At 55.0% G+C, this 21485-nt stretch overlaps 1 protein-coding gene across 5 annotated transcripts in view; it reads right to left on the reverse strand.

Annotated features, from left to right (window-relative positions):
• Positions 1-6905: 6905 nt before the first annotated feature.
• RXRA (retinoid X receptor alpha) overlaps positions 6906-21485 on the reverse strand; it is a 94226-nt gene continuing 79646 nt past the window's right edge. For all 5 annotated transcript variants that reach the window (XM_082775487.1, XM_082775491.1, XM_082775488.1 and 2 more), the window contains exons 6-10: positions 19779-19908; positions 15754-15886; positions 14648-14739; positions 13312-13417; positions 6906-9801 (exon numbers count right to left, since the gene is read on the reverse strand). In XM_082775487.1, the coding sequence (XP_082631613.1) occupies positions 9654-9801; positions 13312-13417; positions 14648-14739; positions 15754-15886; positions 19779-19908 (609 nt within the window). In that variant the 3' untranslated portion in view covers positions 6906-9653. The remainder of the gene's footprint in view (positions 9802-13311; positions 13418-14647; positions 14740-15753; positions 15887-19778; positions 19909-21485) is intronic.

Below are 21485 nucleotides of genomic sequence, written 5' to 3' on the forward strand. Positions count from 1 at the left end.
TTCAGCAGCATCCTTCCCCATTTACATCCCCTTAAAGAAATGAAAATCCAGCCCAGGACCAGGTCCCCCAGCACAGCACCAGTGGCCAAAACCCGACAGCCCCACTAAGACCCCCTAGCCAGCCAGGGGACCACTCCCCTCCTGCAAACCCCTTAAAGCCTTTTCTGCAGCCGTATTTTATTTTATTTTTTTTTGTAAAGTTCAAAACGTTCTGGGCATAAATCCTTCTCTTCCCTTCCATGCTGCTGGAAGTTAGCTACCGGCTGTATATTTTTAGATTTTAAAAATGTCACCCTCAACTGCTCTGAGCGCACGTAAGTACTGTAAGAAACAAACCATATAGACTTCCTGTCAATAACGCCAGCCTCAGATGGACTCCCTGCAGCCCTGGCAAAGTAAATTATAGCCTTTCCCCCCCAAATGATGGCTGGCTGCTTATTATTGGCTTTCATCTTTATTGCCTCTTAAGGTAAAATGGTCGGAGTGACAACAGCAAATAGCTAGCCACAAATTGTCTCTCCTGCCAGCCTTCCTCCTGCTTGTCAGCAGGCTGAGATGCTTGGAGAGAGCATCGCCCCGCAAGGATGCTGAAACGGGTTGCAGGCACCAAGTGGAGGCAACCCAGGGGACTGAGGCACTCAGAGACCTCCCCAGATCCCACCCAAATCCCCTGGACACTCTCTTTGCTCCCCTTGCCTCTCACAGTCCCTGCAGGGACCTAGCACCCAATTTTTCCTTGTGTGAGAGCATCCCGTATTAGACACTAGTGAATCCACAGCTGGCTGGATGGTGCAAATGGGTCTAAATTATTATTTTATTTTTTTCGTGAGGCTCATTTCTTGCTTGAGGCAGCAGTCCCCATAATGGCAACGGGAAGATTCACCAGCACACGAGGACCAGGGCTTCCCAGGCAGGGGTTAATCAGAGGGGTCTCTGGGGACCCACCTCCACCCTCCCGATAGCAGGAAATCGTCCGCAGCACGTTCCTTGCCATGAGGAGGGAAACATTTTTTTGGAGCAGGAACAGACAGGCCAGAGCAAGCTTTTCTCCTCCAACTGGAGCCTGACGGGAGGATCCGGTTTCAAAGGATTAGGTAATGTCTTCGCATCGCCCAGGAACCCACGGCCTGGTGTGTCTGCCCGGGCGGCGAGCCGGGAAGGGAGGCAGCTGCTGGTGGCTGGGGACACACCAGAGCAGCCCCCCCAGCTTGGTCCTGCTCGGGGAGCTGCTTTCCTCTGCCCAGGGTGTGTGGTGTAACCTCAGGGATGTTGGAGACCCCCCTGCAGCTCCACAAAGCCCTCGGCCCCTCCTGGTGGCGCAGCATCCTTGGGGACCCTCCGCCTGCTCCTTTCTCGCCCCAACCAGGGCAAGCAGAAAGCGGCCACCGGAGTGGTAAGGAAGGGGCAGGGAGCATCAGGAACGGGTGTTGGTGTGCCAAATTCACAAGGGCAGAGCAGGAGGCTGAGAAGAGGGGCTGGGAGCAGCCTCTCCACTCCTTCCCTGCTGGACAGCCTTGAGCGAAGCCGCTCGTCCTCCCTCCTCCGTCTCCATCCTGCCTCCCCGGCTCAGCTGTAAGCTCCTGCAAGGTAGCCCCTGCCAGGGAGAAGCATGCGGCTGCCCTTCTTGCAGGGCAGGATGCTTTCATGCCATAAATTAAAAGATCCAGACAAAATGAACACCAAGGGCTGTGTCCTCAGGACTCACAATGACTCCAACACAAGCTTTTTGTAAGAAAATAAATTAAATGACTCGGCTGTTTTACTCATCGGGCTGTTCTACCTTTCGCGGTATCCTAACAAACACTTGTGTCTTCATTTAATTTTCTTCAGCCTCGTACCCGCCACAAAAGCAGAAAGGCCGTCTGATAACTTTAATGAATTTCCATTTGACCCTCCCCCTGGGTTTTGGGTTGAGTGTTGAGTGAATGAGCTTTAAAAGCATCTTTTCATTTAGTCTTCCACAGCAGAAAATCGCCGAGCCAAGAATCATACCTCACTTTGTCAGTAGAAAAACAAGATGTGGGCTTAGCGGAATGGAGTTGCGTTGGAGCACGGTATGGAAAATCTTGCCTATAAAGCCAAACAAGGTTTCACTGCCAGTGTTGTAAGGCAGAGGGATGCGAAATTTTTGTGGCTAGTATTTCTCGCCTGTGCCTTGGGATCTCGAGCTCTTTGGAAAGGAAAGATACTCATTTTAGGCAACGCTTCCCTCCGAGCCTCTTATTAACCCTTTGTCATACTGCAAGGAGAAAAAAAAAAAATAAAAGAAAGAAAGAAAGAAAAAAATAAGGCTTTTGTATTCTGATGGAAAAATGAGGTCTAAACCTTCAAGATGCAGAGTTTTGTGCCGTGGGCTGTTGGTCTGCACACCTTGCTGCAGCAGGGGCTGTTACGGGCAGGGTGAGGTGGTTGCAGGGGGTCCTGCGGGGAGCTGCTGGGCTCTGGGGTCAGGGGGAGAGCCTCGGGGGGAGAGCAAACCCAAGGCTGCCCGGGGGGCTGCGGGGGTTGGGGAGCTGCTGTCGGGAGGGGGCAGCAGCACTTTGCTCTTGGGCTGCTTGATTTGGCATGGCACAGCTCGGTTTGGCATGGCATGGCATGGCACAGCTCAGGATGACTTGGCACGGCTCAGCACACCCCAAAGTCCCACCAGGGAAATGCCCAGAGCCCAGTTCCCACGTGCCAGGCCCACAGTGGGGAGCACTGGGCTGGGGAGCGCAGGGAAATTGGGGAGGGGGGGGACCCGTGGAAATGTCACTGCTGCAGAAGGCCAAGGTGCCCTTTGTGGCAACAGCGCGAGGGGAAAGCTGCCCCCTGGGACCCTGACCCCGGCCCCGGGGCCGGCTGGGGTGAAAAGGCTGCTTGAGAGAGGTCAGGAGCAGAAAACTAACCTGCTTTTCTTTGGCAATTATGAAGTGACAAATTACCAGTGAAAGAGCTCATCTGTCTGTATTTATTTGTAGAGCCCCTCCTCGCTGCAAAGCCGAGGCATGGAGAGGACGGGGATCACAGCCCTTCTCTTAAGGATTTCAAAACAGTCTGCCGACACCTCACTCCATCTCTGTCAGCACTGGGGATGTGCAGAAATTAAGTGGCCAGCCCGGTGCCACCAAGCGGGATGTGGCTCCAGGAGCGTCTCTGCACCCCCCGGCAAAGTGTCTTCCACGCTGGACCCCCTAATGCACCCGGAGCACCAGGATGGTGTTTTGCAGAGGAAGATGAAGCCCCCTCCCAATCCTACACCTCCAAGAGCTTGGGGTTTCGGGAAATCTGGCATTAAGAGGCTCCTGATAAAAGAGCGCTCTGGACCTCTTTGTATCTCCCTCCATGCTCCCTGTGAGGTGAGGGCCAATCCTGCACACAGCCAGCCCTGCCACGCTACAAAAGCCCCAAGCCATTGCATGTGTGAAGCATTTCATTCCCTTACAACCATCTTCTGTTATCAAGGAATCAGGCACTTTGATCCCAGCTGAAGCTGGAGAAACAGCAACGAGTTCGTGGTGCCACCCTCCTCCTCCTCCTGCTCCCTTTTCCCCCAGAGCAGGAGTTGGAGCCTGGGAAAGCGCCCAGCTTCCCGAGGGGGTGGCAGCAAACATGGCAAGGAAAGAAAAAGAACAGTGGGCAGCTTGGCTTGGCCTTGCCTTTTGTTATTAGCTGCTTTAAATATAGAAGCAAGCCTGATGTTCAAAGCAAAGCGTGGGTGTTGAGCCCACGGGTGGTGGGGACCCAGCCAACCCGTGGTGCGAGGGCGAGCGTTGGCCACGGAGCCCAGTTTGCTCCACCCCAGGAGAAGGGGAAAAGAAAAAAAAAAAAAAAACAACTCAGGAAGGGAGGTAAATATTTGCTCTCCAAACACAAACTGCTGCCTGGAGGTTAACAAGACAAATAACCAGCCTCTGGAACGGGAGCCATCCCATGCGCGAGTGCAGCCGGCCGGGCAAGCTGCTGCTGGGTGGCCAGGGCCTGCGGTTGCACCCCGGTCACCAAGGTCTCCAAAAATGAGCAAAGGGGTGGCAGCTCAGGGCCGGGGGCAGGCTGTGTCCCCTCACCAGGGAGCAGCAGGCACCTCTGAGCCACCACCATCCTTTTTGCCCCCCCTCCTCTGCCCTCTGCCAGCCACGTCCCCGGCTTCCCAAATGAAAAAATATTGCGGCAAAGTTAGGAGCGCACGGATCGTCACTAACCAAATTGAAACACCTATTTTCCGTCTCTATTTCACCGGCTCTGCAGCCGTCGGGGAGGATTTATCTCCGCTGTAAACCCAAGAGCAAGTTCAATCTTGTTTGTACCTGGCAACGGATCCAGGTTAAGCCAAGGCCACCGCTCGCTGCTCCACATCACGCGCGCGGCGCCGGGGGCTCGCGGCACCTCCCCGCATGGCGATGTCCCTGCTCCAAAGGCACCAACTTGGCACCGAGAAACAAAGGGGCTGGAAAACAGCATGCTGTCCGCACGTGTGTGCCTGAGGGCAGCTTGTCGCTGTGCCCTTGTCACCGTGGCAAGGTGCCCATGACCCCAGAATCTCGCTGCTCCGTGCTGTGCCCTGTCCCAGTTTGTGGGATGTGTCACCAGGTCGGAGCTCTCCCCATGCCCATGTCCCCACACAGAGCCACGATGGCTCTGGCTCAGCCCAGCCCATGGTGTGTGATGTGCCAAGGGTGGCCCTCGTCCGTGGGATGGCCCCTGTCACCCCATTGTCACCCACCCACCAGAAAGCCCAGGGTCACCCCAGTGCGCCCAGCCGGTGCACCCCTCCGGGGGGCTGGCCCCCACAATGGCACTCATCGTATAGTTTGTGCAAGTGGCACCGTCCCACTGTCACTAGAGGGTACACCTGGAATTGTCAAAGGAATCGGAAATTCTTTCAGGAGAAAGTCCTGGGGGCAAAACCAATCTGTCTTAAAAGCCCAGCCTTGGGATTTCCCCCGTGGTTCTGCCGTTGCTCTCACCCCAAACCCAAACCTTTCTGTGAGCCTGCAGCTCCAGGAAAATGAAGCCTCGGTGGCTCCAAGATCAATAAATGGGTTTTGGGGTGTCGCAGATCACTCTCAAACCACCACTACTTATTTTTGTACCTACATTATACATACATATGTGAAGCTGTCGTGGAGCTGGAGGTGCATCACACACCGTGAAGTCCAAGGGGCTATTTTTACTTGCTGACCCCTCACTAAACTAGGGAGGAAAGAGGCAGGACGAAGTCAAGTACCCAACACAGAAACCCCACAGCCCTCGGCTGAAATCCTGCCTGCTGGGCCAGGCTTCGAAGGACTGAAGGTGAGAGGAGAGGAAGAGCAGGAAGGAACCCAGGACGGGGACCCCTGGGTGACCGGGACCCCCCTTGGTGGGGACAGGACCCCACAGCCTAAGGACCAGCTCAGGAAATACCCATAAAGAACAAAAGAGGACTTGGACTGGGTTATATTTTAAAATGCTCATATATTTTCTTATTTTTTTTTCTCTTTTTTCTTTTTCTTTTTTTCTTTTTCTTTTTTTTTTTCTTTTTTTTCCACAATTCTAATACAATTGTTCATCAAAATACTGGCGTTTCCAGCAGCAACTCTTTTTTTTTTTTTTTTTCTTTTCTTTTTTTTTTAAGTGAATAATAATATACGGTAGTGATTTCACAGTAAAACAGACCTGCGGGAACGCCGGATATACGTGACAAAAGACACCCCCAGACCAGCCCGCCCTGCCCTCCCCCGCCCTCCCCCCCCTCCCCGAAAAAGATTTTGGAAGTGGGGGAAAAAAATAAAAAGTTCATTCAAAAAAATTATTTCAAAAGAGATTTCATATAAAGCCTTTAAAACACAGTCAGAAGTTTCTCCCTCTTCTCCAGATCCCTGTCCCTGCGGCTGAACATTTACAGAGAGGGAGAGAGAGAGAGAAAGAGAGAAAAATAGAGAGAGCGTTTATAACAATCTCTGTAGGAGAAACAAAACAATCCAGAAAAAAAAAAATATCCAAGAATATGCAAGGGATAAAATTACATTTGTACAAAAATAGATTTTTAACTTTATTGATGCTTTAGATATTTTTTCCTTATCTTTTCTCTTTTTTTTTTTTTGTCATTCTAAATTTTAAATGTATTTTATTTTTATTTTTTTTTTAGCTATGCAACCCATAGCCAAGGCATCCATCACTAAGTATTGGGAATTGCTAAAGCTATTTTTTTTTTTTTACTCAAAACCACCTGCTGCTCAAAAGAAAAAAAAAAAAAAAAAAAAAAAGAACAAACAACAAAAAAAGGGCATCTTAAAATAGATGCATTTCCTTTGTCTCGAGTCATAAAGATCCAGATTTGGCGTACGCCAATTCGGAAAGGGCTTCAGATACAATGTACTCGCTGACATGAAGCAAAAAAAAAAACATACGAGAGGAAAAAAAAACAAAACAAAAAACAGGAAAAAAGGATCGACTTAAAACAAACAAAAAGTCTGTAATTGCTACGGTTATAATATATGTATATGTGAGTGAGGATATTTATACAGTGTATATATCTACAGTACATACATGTATACACACGCACATATGTATCAACTTAAAACAGATCATGCACGTCTAGTCACTGATGGGGACATCATCAGCTCTTGAGCCACGGTCGTGCAGGGGGGGGAGCTGAAACGTGCCCATGGCTCAGGTGGGACCCGCGGAGGCGCACGAGAAGGCAGCGAGGAACGGCCCGGGGTGGCTGAAAAGCTGATGGTTGTGCTATCTTTAGAAAATTAAAGATTGTCCCACCAACAAAAAAAAGGAACTTGAAAACATAAAAAATAAAATTGAAAAAAAAGAGATCACCCTAATCAAACCAGATTTCTGCGGGAGTACTAAGATCTGGTTAAATGAAAGTCCTACCTCTCTAGTGAATAATGTGCCTTTTTTTTTTTTTTTCTTTTACCCACGTATCACCTCTTCAAACAAGCGTGTAATATATTTATAGTTATTATGATGAGGAAGAAAAAAAAATAAAATAAAAAGCCGAAAAAGTGAAAAAGAATACAAATGAAAAGACTCAAACTCATGCAAAAGCACGTTGCTTTAAGGCTGCTGTGGCAGATGTCAGTGGACGCACAGAAGCTTTTCCTCCTGCTGGGGACGGCTGCGCCAGTGACCCTGGGCGGGTGGGCAGGGGTCGTGCTCGGGGAGGGGGCTGAGCACCCGTGGTCGTGTTCAGGACCTGCTGAGCACCCCGAAAGCTGCTGGTGTGGATCGGAGGAGCTCTATTCAAAGCAGCAGCCATGCGGATTTACAGCAATGTGGGAGCTCCCTCAACACTTGCCGAAAGCACAAGGTCCGGGCTGGTGCTCAGCCCTTCCCCAAAACTCTCCTCCACTGGGGGGGGGCACGAACGATGGCAACGCACCGCCCCGGCAGGGAAACTGAGGCACGGAGACACACGTCCTGACCCAGAGCCCCTTGCTGGCAGAGCCTTCCCCTTTGCACCACGCTTTTTGCTGAGGACACCCCGCTGCTCTCGGCGTTTGAGTGATACTGAGTTCAAAGCAGGATGGGCTGGGGGCACCTGCTCACCAACCGCCTTCCAAAAACTCACCGAGCCAAAAAAAAAAAACCAAAACCAAAAACATCAAGTGGTTCTACCCAAGAGAGACGAACAACAGCTCGGGTTTATCATAGTGCAAGGTCGAGAGACTCTTCCACAAAGCTTCCTCACCCCGGGGACCGTCCGGCTCCAACCGAGCCCCCCGGGTGCTGCCAGCCCCCGGCCACCGCGCGCGGGCGTGCGCGAGCGCTGTGCTGGCAAGGAGCAGCCTGCTCGTGTTTACTGGCACCCTCGCTAGATTTCGTTGCTCTCGCCTAGTTTTCTTGGCAAATTCTTCCAGGGTGAAGCTGTTTAATAATATTTTCGGCGGCATGCAGGCTGCTGGAGAACCAGAGCCAAAACGCTTCTCCTTCCCCGCCTCTGCGGATTCGCCGCTTCAGGCCAGCCTAAGGCAAAGTTACGACCTGAAATCCTGAGCATTTATCCGGCGAGGAGATGGCCTTATTAACTGCAGGGGATGGAGCCGCCAGGCGGGTGACAACTGTGTCCCCTCCAAAGCAGAGGCGGGGGCTGCTCCGTCCCCCTGCGGGCACAAAGCGGCTGTTTGAGGGGGCAGATACAGCCCCCGGGGAGGAACGGAGAGCCACCTCTCTTTGGGACCTAATGCTCTGTTGCTTTGGGGCACAGCAGACATAAAAGCGGCCTGGAGCCAACCGCAGGCACATCATCCTTGGCTCTCAGCGCCCTGGGATGTGCCCAGGACCGTCCTGTCCTGCTGCAGGGGGGGGAATCCTCCCCAGGAGCCTTCCCAGCTCATTCTGTTCTGTTTTTTTAACCCGTTTGCTCAGGCAGGCTCTGGGGACACCTGATTAAAGTGAAAGGCGAGGTGTTGGGGACGGGCACTCCGGGCTGATCTCCTGTCCCTGCCGGGCATCCCTCTCCAGCCAGGACCTCCCAGCCCCACGTCGCTGCCCAAATGGGGAGATGTGGGGAGGGGGAGCCCCATTCCTGCTTCACCGCTAATTAACATCCACAATTACCAAACGCTCCCACTAATTGTTGCCCTGCAGTGTTTTGCACCGCGGCTGCTGAATCGACAAGCTCTTGGATGAGCCCAAACCCCCATGAGGGCGCAGTCAGGGTGGTGGGTGCTTTGTTGAGCTCACCCCAGCAGCCAGAAACCCAAAACCAACCTGGAGCAGGGCAGGACCAAAACACCAAACAGGGAGCACTGCCAGGGCACCGGCCCCTGCTGCTCCAACACAACAGCCCTTAAATCGAGCAGGGGTCCTGCAGGATGGTGCCTGGTGAGCGAGGCTGTGCTGGGACGCTGGGGGCAGTTGGGAGGGCAGGGGTCTCATCAGCAGGACCCCGGCAAGGGCAATGCCGTGCCCCAAACAGCCTTAAAGCAAGCGCTCCGGACCTGTGCTCGTGTCTGTGGGCAGCTCCAGCCTGAGAGCAGCGGTGCCTGGGGCCCCGGGGTGGGCAGAGGGGGAGAGGACGTCCCCATAGCCACCGGGTGTTTGGAGGGGGGATTTAGCTCAATCCCAAATCCTCTGCTTTTAAGTGAAAGGAGAAGGCTCTGCGCAGCCACGGGTGACTCACTCACGGTAAGGGCCGCCTCTCCCTGCGCGAAGTAACTACCGAGACTACTAATAACAGTTAGAAACCAAAAATAGAATTCTTTTTTTTCTTTTTTTTTCTTTTTCAAAAAAAAAAAAACAACCAACCTCCATCCTCTGAAAATAGCCAGCTGCAATCCGGTGAGCCGAACCACTCCCTCAGCTCATTCAAAACCCCCCGCTGCCCAAAAGGGCCACCGTGGCCGGCCGGCACCGTCCCCAGCTCCCGTGGCACGGGGCACCGCGGCGGCCGGCGCAAAGCTCTCCGTCCCCCACTTCTCTACATCTACCGCAGGGCAACAGCGGATCAGGTCTTTAGACGCAGCAGTGACAGCAAACGGACAAGGGTCAACGTGGCGAGGCGGCGAGGACGTCGGGGGGGTGGCCCCGGGGAGCGCGTGGAGAAGCTCGGACGGTGCCTCCAGCATCGGGGAGGGCAGGGGGGGAAAGGGCTGGGGTTGGAGGAGGAGAAAGCAGAGGACGGAGCCCCGCGAGGCCCCGGCCGGGCGAGGGACTGACCCAGCAGCAGTTCTCTAAGTCATTTGATGGGGCGCTTCCAGCATTTCCATCAAGAAGGTGTCGATCGGCGTGTCGCCTATTAGCTTGAAGAAGAAGAGGTGCTCCAGACATTTCAGGCCAATGGACCGGAGGGCAGGGAGCCGGAGCAGGAGCTTGGCGAACCTAGGGGAAGGGGACACGAGACGGTTAGATGTCCTTCCAGCAGCCCTGACCTGCAGAGCTTCCATGGCTGCTCCTCCGCGGAGCCAGACACAACTTCTGCTACCAAAGCTCTGGGCTGCACACCCAGAGCTGTGCCGAGAAATTATGGGAAATCATTAATTACGTCCCCAGCCCTGAAGATGAGGCGCTCATGGTGGATATTCACAACAAACATCTGCTGGTAGCTACACAGAGAGAGAAAATGTGACGTGAAGGGACATCCCTGGGCTGGGGCGCACGGGCTGCACCGCTCAGCCAGCACCCCGAGGTGCTCGTGGGGTCCCTACAAGGGACCTACGAGGGTCCCTACAAGGACCCAAGGAGTGCTGCAGGCCGCTCATGGCCTGCTTGCTCTCTGCTTGCAGCCAGGGGATGCAGGAGGTGCAGTGGGGGCCAGCTTCTGCTGCCTGATGCCGCTTCGCTGCAGGCAGCGGGCACCTCCCTGGCAGCTCCGTGCAGCCCTGGGGGGGCTTCTTGCACGGCCAAAACCCGGCTGAGCCCTGTGCTGAAGGTGCTGCAGGGTTGAAGATGATGGAAGCAAGCTGACGGGAGCTCTGGAAGCAGAAGCTGGAGACAGGGCTGCAAACCAGCCCGGACACGGGGTGCCAGCCCCCGGCAACCCTTCTCCCCACCCGGCGCACGGGGCTCAGCCGAGCCCCAGCCGAACAAAAGCCCTTTCTCCCCGGCCCGCCCGGCGGAGACGCTTTTCAGGTCGCACCCACCAGGCTCGCAAAGAGCGCTGACAGCAAGGAGGGGAGAGCCAGGGGGGCTGGGGAGAGCCGACCGCGCTGCACGAGCCGGCTCCCGGCGCCCACCGAGCCCCGCGCCCACCCTGCAGCCCCCATGGGGACACCCAGGGGTGCCCCCACCCTGCCCACCCGCACCCCACGGCGGGCACGCAGCCAGCTGGAGGGCACGCGTCCCGGCGTGCAGAATGGGAGAGAGGCCCTTTAATTGCTGGCAGCGCTTTTTTTTTTTTTTTTTTGGTTTTACTGCTGCACAATTCAGGCTTCGACACAAGCAAAGGCCAGAACCGAGCCAGCCCAGGGAGAAGGGGACTTCAGAGAACACAGAGAGAGAGAAAGACAAGCACAAACATACCGATATTATACATGCATGCACACTTTTCTCTTTTTTTTTTCTTTTTTTTTTTCTCTCTTTTTTTTTTTTTTTTTTTTTTCTGCTGAGCTGGCGAGAACAGCGGGACCGGAGCCAGGAAAAACAAATCAGTCCTACCATCCCATTCAGGAAGTTTCACTTTAAACCAAACCAGATGATGGCTGCAGCCCTCCGATACGTTTAACCGTGAGATAACCAGCCCGCAGCACAGCACAGCACCGTGCCAGGGCAGAAATCGGCCCCGCTTCCCCGCGGCTGCTCCGTGTCACGTACACCCCGTGCCCCCCTGGCGAAGGAGCAGGGGGTGGCGTGGGGGGCAGCACGGCTCTGTTTTTCCTAGAAAAGCCTCCCCTTGTCCTGCTGCCCCAGACAAGTTCCTTTTGGGTGTCTGCAGGGTGCCTGGCAGCCCTCGAGGGCTGGTTTGAGGCCGAAGGCGTGCGCCGCGGGGCACCCGTGGGGGCTCGGCGCTGGCCACGGCGGGGAGCAGGGGAGGATGTGCAGCGCCCACGACGCTGCTCCGTGCGTTTGCTCAACCACAGGAAGAACTTGTTTCCAGCCCCAGATGGTGATCACATTGTGCCATGAGACCAGGAAGATGGAGAGAGCTCCTGAGAGCCTTTCCCTTCGCTGTTGTGCAACCCCGGCCTCCCAGCCCACCGGTTAACCCTCCCCAGCCGCTGGGGCTTTTTGCACCCTGGTCCTGTGCTGGAAAGGAGAGGCAGCAAGGCAAGAAGTGCTCAGTGTAGCTCCTAGGTACAGCCCTCAAGGATTACCCTTAAAGGTTTTGGCGAACCAGGGTGTGAAGATCACACGAGGAGCTCCCCGAGGTCATTCAAAGCCCACAAGCAGAGCCCCTGCTGCAGGCTCCGGGATCCACAAAGCTCCCACATCACCGGGGCTGCCCCCGGGGGCACACATCTTGGGTGGTGCCTCAGTGACTTTCCTCAGGGGTGCCCAGCAGCTTCACGGGGCTTTTTTGGTCCATGAAAAGCAGCCGCACGCACATTCCCGGGGGCTGTCCCCACGGCGTCCCCCTGCCCGGTGCCCCCCGGCCAGGAGCGAGGCAGCGAGAGCTGCGGCACACACTGGATGCCTGTGCGAGGCTGAGAGCGCTTCCCAGCGGGGGAATAACCCGGGAGAGCTGCTGGCTGCATTCCCCAGCGCAGCTCTCCTCGTGCCATTTAGGGCCGGCTGCCCGCTCGGAGCCCGAAGAGGCACAGAGCTCTCCCGAAACTCCGCAGCTGCCAAGGCCAGGGGCCGGGGATTTGCTGAGGAGGTGCAATTCAATCACGTTTTACAGGAAGAGGACTCGGCTCCAGAGTCGGCCTGGGGTCCACGCACACTGCTCAGGGCACCAGAGGCGATCGTCCCTGCCCTGTGCTCCTCTCTCATTTCCCTCACCACTGCCAAAATCAAGAACGCCCAACAGGACCTTTGTCTTCCACAAGCCAGCCACGAACATCCTAGAAACCTCTGAACAACCTTGTCTTTTTTCATCTGCCAGCACTTTGATACCCAAAAGGGAGAAAAAAAGAGGCCCACTATTACTCCTGAGGCTCTGCTCTGTTCGCTTCACTCGCTGCTTAAGCGCATCCTTGTTTTTCTGAACCACCCAGACCAGCAAGACCAGGAATGCAGGTGAGATGCAAATCCCGGTTGCTGGGGCTGTTTTTCCCAGCGTTTGAGCCTCAGCAGCGATACAAACCGGCAGCAGTTTCCAGTGCTTCGCTTGGTTTCTCAAATGACTGTCAGTAACTGAACTGGCAGTCGCCAGCTTCAGGCTGTAACTGGGAAAATGCGCCCACTCAGCTCCGGAGAGCTCCAGGAAAGCATTCCTAATTCCCCCTCCCATTCCCAGCTGGATTGGGGGAGGCAGGGAGGGGAGAAGAGAGCATCAATTGAGGCTTTCACTTCCCAGCAATGATGCTCATCTGCCACTGAAAATTAACTCCGTGTGTGTCTTGTTTGCACTGTGGTTTGCTCTCCGTGGTTTCCAAAAGGGAAACGATACCCCTGCCCCCGTGCGCTCAGCCCAGGAGGAGCTGGGGCTCCTCGGGAACACCCAAAGCCCATCCTCGGCGATTGCAAGCACAGGGCTAAGGACCTCTCTCCACTCCTCTGGGGGATTTTCACAGCTGGAGGGGGGACAGAAATGAGCAGCTGCCTCTGCAGAGAGCTGCTCGCTCCCAGAAGATGTGGGAACAGAGTGAGAGCCCGGTGCAGACGGGACCCAGCACCCTCACGCTGCGGGATGCAGCCCTGAGGATGGCACCGGAACCCCCCCAGGGGCTGCAGTGCCCCCAGCACGGGGTTTTGTGGCTGTGGGACGGGGCACAGCCAGCAGCAACTCACCTCCCGGGCTGGTCGGGGTATTTGTGCTTGCAGTACGCCTCTAGCGACGCGTACACCTTCTCCCGTAACGCCTCGACTTCGGCAGGGTTGGAGAGACCTTTCGAGTCTGAAAGGCAAGGGAAGAAGCATCAGCCAGGAGCCTCGAGGTGTGCGGGGAGGTGAGGCACCCCTCCCCATACACCTTCTCCCCATACACCCCTTCCCTGTGCACCCCCCCCGGGTGCGCAGCCACCTCCACCCCTCCCAGCACCCCCAGTGCAAACCAGTGCAGGGCATGACCTGGATTCAGTGTCTGCACCCTGAGTGCTCCAGCAGGACCCCGATACCTTCCCGAGGCATTCAAGCCCCGAAAGGTTTGCCCTGTGACCACAGAAGACCCATTTTACCCCACCTCGTATCCCAGTCCCAACCATTTGTGCTCGTTGCAGTGGTCACAGACCTCAAAGGCTTTAAGACCCCATCGAGGCACGGGCTTGGGGGATTTCTCCCTCTAACACAAAGCACTGCAGTGGGGCTGTAAGAAAAGTCCCTGCTCCAGCAGGTCCCTCGAGGTGGCGAGGAGCTGGTTTGAGCTGGGGGAAAGGGACAGTCAGGCCATGGAAATCCCAGGCACATGCGCAGTGGAAACCTCTCCGGATCCCCCTTCCTTTACCATACAGGGCTAATCCCAAATTACAGACAATAAATTACTGGTGATTACGAGGGAAAAAAAAAAAAAAAAAGTCAAACAGAACAACAAAAACAAGACACGGCACTGAACCCTGCTGGAATGCCTGGCGTGGGGACGGTGGGAAAGGGCAGGGACCGAGCAGTGCCTGGGCACAAACCCTGCTCCTGCGGAGAGCAGGGAGGTGAGGGGGAGCCCCAGATCAGCACCTCTGTCCTCGGCCACGTCTGCTTCTGCCCTGCACTGAGCCACGTTAAAACGCAGGGAAAGCCCCAGGAGGGGCATCTACAGGACAGCAGCCACCTCCCGATGCACCAAAGGCTCGCAGGAATGGCAGGGATAACCCCCAGCAACGATCCCTGCCCCTGCAGTCAACGGGAAAGCCTGCTGGACTCTGTAAATCTAAGCCAGTTGCAGACAAAAAAGTTCTTGTGTGTTTTATGAGCAAGTTTCGTGCCTTTCACCCTCTCCAGGCTCTGCGGAGGAAAGCCAGCTAATAAACCCCCGTGGATACTGAGATCAGGGAACAGAGGGCAATAACAGCCCTGTTCTGACTTTGCCCTGATTTTTTTTGCCTGAAAGGATGTCTACATTCATTTTTAGGAGCCCAAAGGATGCAGCATCAGCCAAGAGAGGTGTGGGGCACGGAGAGGAGGTAGCCGCGTGTACCGGGGTTGAAGAGGACGATGGCTCGCAGGCAGCCTAGCTCTGTCTTGTCCATCTGCATGTCTCGCATTTTTGACACGAGTTCTGTCAGTACTCTGCAAAGGACACAGAAATCACAGGCGTCAGCATTAAAAAGAAATAGGGAAAAAAAAAAAAAGAAAACCCCAAAAAAGCAGGTGTCAGGCCCAGAGCGAGGTCCGCTGGCGCAGGTTTAATAAAGTCATGGGACAGGGCTCATTTATACCAGCTGAGGATATGCCCTCATTTTCCTCCTGTATCAAAAATAGCTCATTAGGAACATCAATAGTTCCTGTGAGATACAGCAGGGACCGTAAAAACTGGCTCTGTGCATTCACTGAGAAGCTTTGGCACCTGAGAAAGCTGCCTAAAAATAAAAAATAATAATAAAAAAAGCAGGTATCTAAAAGCAATTTCCTCTGCCGGTAATTTTTATTACTCCCTTTGCTCTTTCTGCAGGTGCCGGTCTTGAAATATTTTCCACTGATTGCCCAGTTTTTCCTGTTGGGTCCTGCAGTGAAGTCATGATCCTGCACTTATGACCTCACAGGAAACAAATGATGTCACCCGAAGAGCAATTTCCTTGCAAAGCGAAAAAGCAAAAGCGGGTTGGTTCCAGCTCAGGCACCTCGAGATGAGTCTGGGGCAGAGAAATCAGCCGCAATTTACGCGGCGTCTGGAGCCACGCTGCGGGTCACACACGCTGGAAGCCTCGCTTGAAAACACTTTTCCAAAGCACGAGATTAACGAGCCCTTGGGACATGCGTGCGGGACCTGCCGGCTGTCTGTGGGGCTTTTATTTTTATTTTTTTTTTACTGCGAAAACAAATTCAGGTCTTGGTCCGATTAAAGATGAAAGGAAAGAAAGGAGCAGCCCCCTGGTTCACGCGAGGAGGCATCTGCAAAGAAGCTCTGCGTTGCACCGGGCAGTCCCAAAGCGACTGCTTGGTGCTTTCTGCGGGCATCGTGGGATGGACGGGAGCCATTCCTCTGCCTGCACATGGGGACGTGGGACACCCGCCTTGGCACAGGGACATCTAGACAAGAGGGACTGAGGTCCCTTCCCCTACCATCCACCCCTTTCTTCCCACCTGTCAAAGATGGCCCCGACGCCAGCACTGTGCGCGCTGTTCCGGTGCACGTGGAGCCCGGTGGCTAAGAGGATCCCGTCTTTCACGGCTATGGAGCGGTGGGAGAAGGAGGCGATTAGGAGCTCATTCCACCCTGGGGAGGAGAAAACAACCAAGGCCGCGGGTTAGAGCCATGGGGTCCTCAACGGGTTCAGGGATCCCTGGCACTAATGGCTAAGAGAGGAGGAAGGCACCTGGGAGCCGCCTTTGCTGGGGTCCCTAGGCTGGCTGCGGGATGGCAGGGGGGAGCCGACCCTTTTGTGCATGTAAGGGAAGGAAAAGCTTGCTAAGGAACAAATGCACTAAAAATATAACGCTAACAAGAGAAGCAGTTTCCTCTCTAAACGTTGCAGGCAGGGGTGCAAACAGCCCTCTGCCTGCTTCTCTCTCTGCGAACCCCCAAGTGGGTGCCAAGCCCCTGATCTGACCTCATATTCCCTGCCTCTGAGCAGTTAAAGAGCTATTAACGCTTCCTATCAGCTAATTGGGCTCATTTTCAAGCCCTAATGGGGCACAGAGGTTCATTCTCTGCTAAAACAGGGCCCTGAAAACCCTCGCGGAGAGGCGAGGCTCTGTCATTGGCATCTGGAGGGGGCAGCGCTCCCCTCGCCACGCCACGATATGGATATCCCATGACCATGACCTGGCCAGTGACAGCCACTTTGACATCAGCTTGTGCCTTACTGCTGGATATAGCACTTCGGGTGACAGGACAACGTGTCCTCTGAGCCTGGACCCCGCAGGAGCAGTCTGAAGCAGCTCAGATGGGAAGGGAAGGAGGATGCGACTTCCCTCCCCGCCCTCCAGCTCCCCTTTCATCCCTTTTTCACACATAAAGCTGAGCTCAGAAACGCCTGAAACAAACCCTAACAAGAAGAAACGCTGCAAAGGTTGAAGGGTTGACGTTTGGGTGACTTCCAGCCAGGAGAGGCGTCTCTGACAAGGCAGGATGGGTTTTCTGCAGCCCCAGGGAAGGCTCACGCTCATTGCGGGGCTGATGTGCCCAGCCTGAAACTGCTCTCACGTCCACGACCCAGGGTTGCTTGGCAGGGTCCAAAATCTCAGGATATTCGATTTATTTTTTTTTTCCCAGGCTGGAAAAGCGATGCAGGTATATCCTCCATCTCTCCTGCCACAGAAGCATGCCTTTTCTCCCTGACTGGCATAAATACAAGGTCCACGTGTGCCGTATTTACTTGCTGCGGCAGAGATGGGCTGCGCCATTAGAAATGTTGACAAGGAATAAAGTTCACTGTTCCCTGAGTGGCCACAGGATGTTTCCACCCCAATCAAGGGAGCATTTCCTTGCCTATTTACTGGGCGAGGCCTGGCACTCGGCAGCGGGATTGCAGCATTGCGAAACCCAAGGAGGACGGAGGAGAGGTGGTGGCTTGGGGCTGCCCCTCAAACGAGGTGGCTGCAGCCCCCCCAGGGATGCTTTGGGTGTCCCAGGGCACCCAAAGGCACCTGGCAGCACAGCAACCTCCACGTGAGCTCACCTCATTGCCACATTTCCCCTCGTGGCCCTATAAAGCGAACCAGAGACGTAGCCCCTGCCGGGCTGGCCTTGACGCAGAAAAGGAAAATCCAGGGAAAACGGGTTTCCAAAGTTGGGTTTCCTTCTCCTCCAAAAAGCTGGAAGAGGGAAGGTTTTTAAATGATTCAGGACTACGGAGGAGAGCTGCTGGCGGCCCACCCAGCACCGCTCCACGTGCTCCACTTAGCTCTGCCTCCGAGGACGCCTGAGCGAGCCCGGCTGACGCTCTTAGCTAAATTTTTCATCCTTCAATATTTCATGGGCAGCTGTTCTCCGCAGGCCGCTCTCGCCACTCAATAATAGATGGAGCCACAGCTTAAAAGACTTGGGGGAGGTTATCTGAGGCCCCGGCAGAGGTGCTTGGAGCGGGGAGCCCACGGGGGCTGCTCCCGGTGCTGAGCTGCGGGGTCCTGGTAAAAGCCCAGGACGCGACCGGGGTCTGCTCACACCCCACGAGCGGCCCCATAAGGATGTGGCTCGGGGCCGGCCACGATAAGCACCAACAGAGAGGAGAGAACATGGGGTCAGAAAGCCTCCGGTTCAGCTTTCCTCAGCCGTCTTCTCAAGAGAAAAGGAAACCTTGAATTATTGTCGCGGGTTTTGTTTCCGCCCCACAAAAGGAAAAGGCAGCTTTTTGTCTGCGTCCAGTCCTTCCCCTGCCATCCCTGCAGAAAGCCTTCATTTCAAAGCCCACTGCAGAGACATCCCTCCGCTCGTCCACGCTCTCAAGAGGCTCTGGAGACCCTCTTCGAAACCATGTTTTTTGTGTTCTCCAGAGAGGGCCCCCAGCCAGCGCCAGGAACCCCCCCCAATCCCCAAAACCTCCCCCAGGAGGCTGGCGGCAGCCGTCCGGTGAGGCCATGGGGCTTGCCCAAGCCTGGAGCGAGGCCAACAGGAGAACAAAACCCCCCGAAGGCTCCCTTCCTAGCCTCTCGCTGTAACCACGAGACAAAACATGCCTATAAACTCGTATTTCAGTAAAACTAGAAGGGTGGAAAACCCACAGCAGTAAACAGCGCGGCTTCAGCGCCCCAAAATCACTGCCAAGGACTGCAGAGGGGCTGCAAGAGGGCCGGGGTATTTGTATGTACGCAGTGATGCTGGTTGAGAGGCAGCAAGAAATCGCAGAAATTCTAAGATTCGTGCATTTGGGCAACAGTCGGTGTTATTAAACAGAGTGACAGCTGGTGTTTGCGTGGTGAGAAGGAAACAGCGATCCCGTCATCGTCCTACTCCGGAGCCCTTCTTCTACCTCCTCCTGAAGCAACCTGCACAGCCCTTGGGCTGAGCTAGTTCCTGCGTTTCGAGTTGAGGAGCACCAGGCTCTCCAAGCATTCTGGTGCCCAATTTCAAAGGCATTTATTCGGGGCATGCACGTTCCCAACAGGAGAGAAGCCAGAAAGTCACCAGGTGGAGCAGCAGTGCCCCTTCTGCAGGGGCTGCTCACCCAAGGTCAGAGGAGGGCAGAGAGAGGACAGGGTGCACACACCCTGCAGGGCTTTCCCCTCTAAAATTGCCTATAAAAAGTGCATTCTGGGGAAAGAAGAGGAACTTTAAAACTGCCAGGGATTTCAGCATCCCAGGCCTGCTCGGGTTCACCTGCACAGTTCAACCGATCACCCTGCCCTGAGGCTCTCTGTAATTCCTGACCTCTGGAAGTCCAGGTTGGTTTTCCTCGTTGCCGAGCTGAGCACTGGGTACCGCAGCCAAACGCCAAGGTCTTTTTATTCCTTTCCCTGTTTTGTCCTTCACATGGAAGTTTGCCATTTGCTGGAAGCGGTTTCCCAAGTCCCACTGACAACCTGCCTGCCCCTCTGTTTCAGGGAGCATCGAGCCAAAGCCCTTTTAATCACTTATCTCATCGCGGGAGCTACACAAAGAGCTTCACACCTAAAATGCAACCTCCTCAAGTCTGCTCTTGCTTTCCTGCTCCCCCCAGTCTTTGTGTATAACCTGCCAGCAGCTGGGGCTTGCAAAGAAGACCCTTTTCCCAGCTAACTGCTTGCAACCTCCCGACGCCTCCGTTCCTGCAGACCCCCTGCAGCATAAGGAAATTTAAAATAAACCCGAAGACTTTTATTTTCATCTTGGTGGGTGGGAGAGGGAGGCTGATATATTTTTCTCCTCCTTCTGGTTTTCATTATGATCAAACGCCGTAGTCCGATGAAATTTCGCGGGGTCCCAAGCCCCCTTGTCCTTTCAAGTCCCAGCTCGGGAGGAACCCAGCGCACATCTCCGAGCACCTCGCTCACCCGCGAGGGAGCCGGGCCATTTTTTAAGCCGATTGGCAGCTGGTGCAACATTTTGGATCACGTTCAGCAACGCGTCCCCCGGGGGCTTTTGAAATCCTATTTAGCGATTGAATTATCGGAGGCTGTTACTCCGAACCAGCTAATGGCTTGCGAGTTGCCTAAATCTCAGCGCCATGCCCGTCGCTGGTGAGACTCACCTGCTCGGAGCAGGATGACCTGGTCGTCCAGGGGCAGCTCGGAGAAGTGAGGGATCCTCTTGGCCCACTCCACCAGGGTGAAGAGCTGCTTGTCGGCTGCCTGGCAGATGTTCGTCACCGGGTCGTTGGGCTGCGAAGAGAAGGAGATTGAAAGGCTCAGGAAAAGGAAGGAGAGGAGAGGCTGGAGGAGCAGCGAAGGGGCTCGCCAAATTCGGGAGACCCCACAAGCGGATGCTCGCAGTTATAGGGAGAGGAGGTGGCTTGGCTTCACCTCCACATGCCTCTTGCTGGTTTTAGCGAGCTCCAGAACAGGACCCAGGTGTGCTGAGACCCAGCACCCATCACACCAAGCAAGCAACCAGCTCGCTCCTCGGGCAGGACAGGACCCCATGGCCGTGCAGCGTCCACGTTCCCATTGCCAGCACCTCCCAGCCCCACCAAACAGCAACGGAGGGGGCATTACAGAAAAAGCGAAAAAACCCTTCCCTTTGAAATATTATCCAGTAACAAAAACCATCTGCTCTCAAGGAGGACAGTCAGCCTAAACACACCAAATCCCTGTTTAAAGGAACTGCTAACAGCTCAAGTGGGCTCGTGATTAGGAACTGGAAGAGACTGTCTAACCCCGGCGAAGACAGACCTCGCTAGTCCAAGTGTGTATATATGGTTTACCTCTCCGGACAGGGATGTATGAGCCCCTCCACACATCCCGCCGTAATCCCTGCTGATACCTAGCAGCTTTGATCGTGCAATTATTTTTCTTCCATGGCCTTAAAAGAGCAGTTTCAAAGCTGGAGGAGGAGCGTTTACTGCACCTCCGGATCGCACGGGGACGGAGCACGGAATGTGCACAGCCGAGGCAGGAGCTGACCCTACAGCAGCTCCCCCTGCAACCAGCCCAGCTGCAGCAGGATGAGGCCATTCCCCTCCTGCTGGCCCCGTACCCAAGCACCTCTCCCAGCAGGGCAGAGGTGCTTGCTGCTCACCGAGTGGCACAGAGGGAGCAGGAGGTGAGGATGCCACCACAGTGCACATGCCACCAGCGATGAGCTGGTCCCTATGGGACTGTAAAGGGAAAAAAAGGAAGGAGGTTGGAGAATAAATCATCTTGGAGGTTATCGCTTCTTCTTCTTGCTTTCCTTGCTGGCTGTGTTAGGAGAGAGCTGACCAAGCACTCACAAACCAAATGGAGGTGAGAAAGGCTGCTCTGAGAAAGGGAAAAAGCCCAAGGCACACAACGCCTCCCTCTGCACCACGGAGCCCTTCCCAGGGACCCCTGCCTGGGGCACTCTGCCGTCCCCTGGCAGCAAACACCACCTCTGTGCCTCAGTGGCCAGCGTCTCCCCTTCTCCAGGCTTAAAATAACCAGCATCTGGCAAGCAGGGGGGCACCCGCCTTCGAAGTATTTTCACCTGTTGCTTGCAGAGATGGATGGGCTGGGCTGGGCTGGGGTTCAGCACTGCAGCTGCAGAGCAGGGAGATCGTTAAGGGGATTTTCCCCTCCTCACTCCAGCAGCTCCCCAAAGGGTGCAAGCCACAGGGGGGTCTTGCTCTAGGGGAGCTGGGGCTCATCCCTGGGGAAGAAGTGAGCCAGGACTGGGTTTTTCGCCAGGAGAGGGAGGGCAGGAGGGCAGATTTCCTCTGGACAACAGGAAAACCCCAAGCTGGGTGCAAGGAGGAGCTCTGCAGGAGCTTTTCACTGGAAGC

Source organism: Aythya marila (assembly GCF_965140915.1).
Source record: "Aythya marila genome assembly, chromosome: 19".
Classification (NCBI taxonomy): Eukaryota; Metazoa; Chordata; class Aves; order Anseriformes; family Anatidae; genus Aythya; species Aythya marila.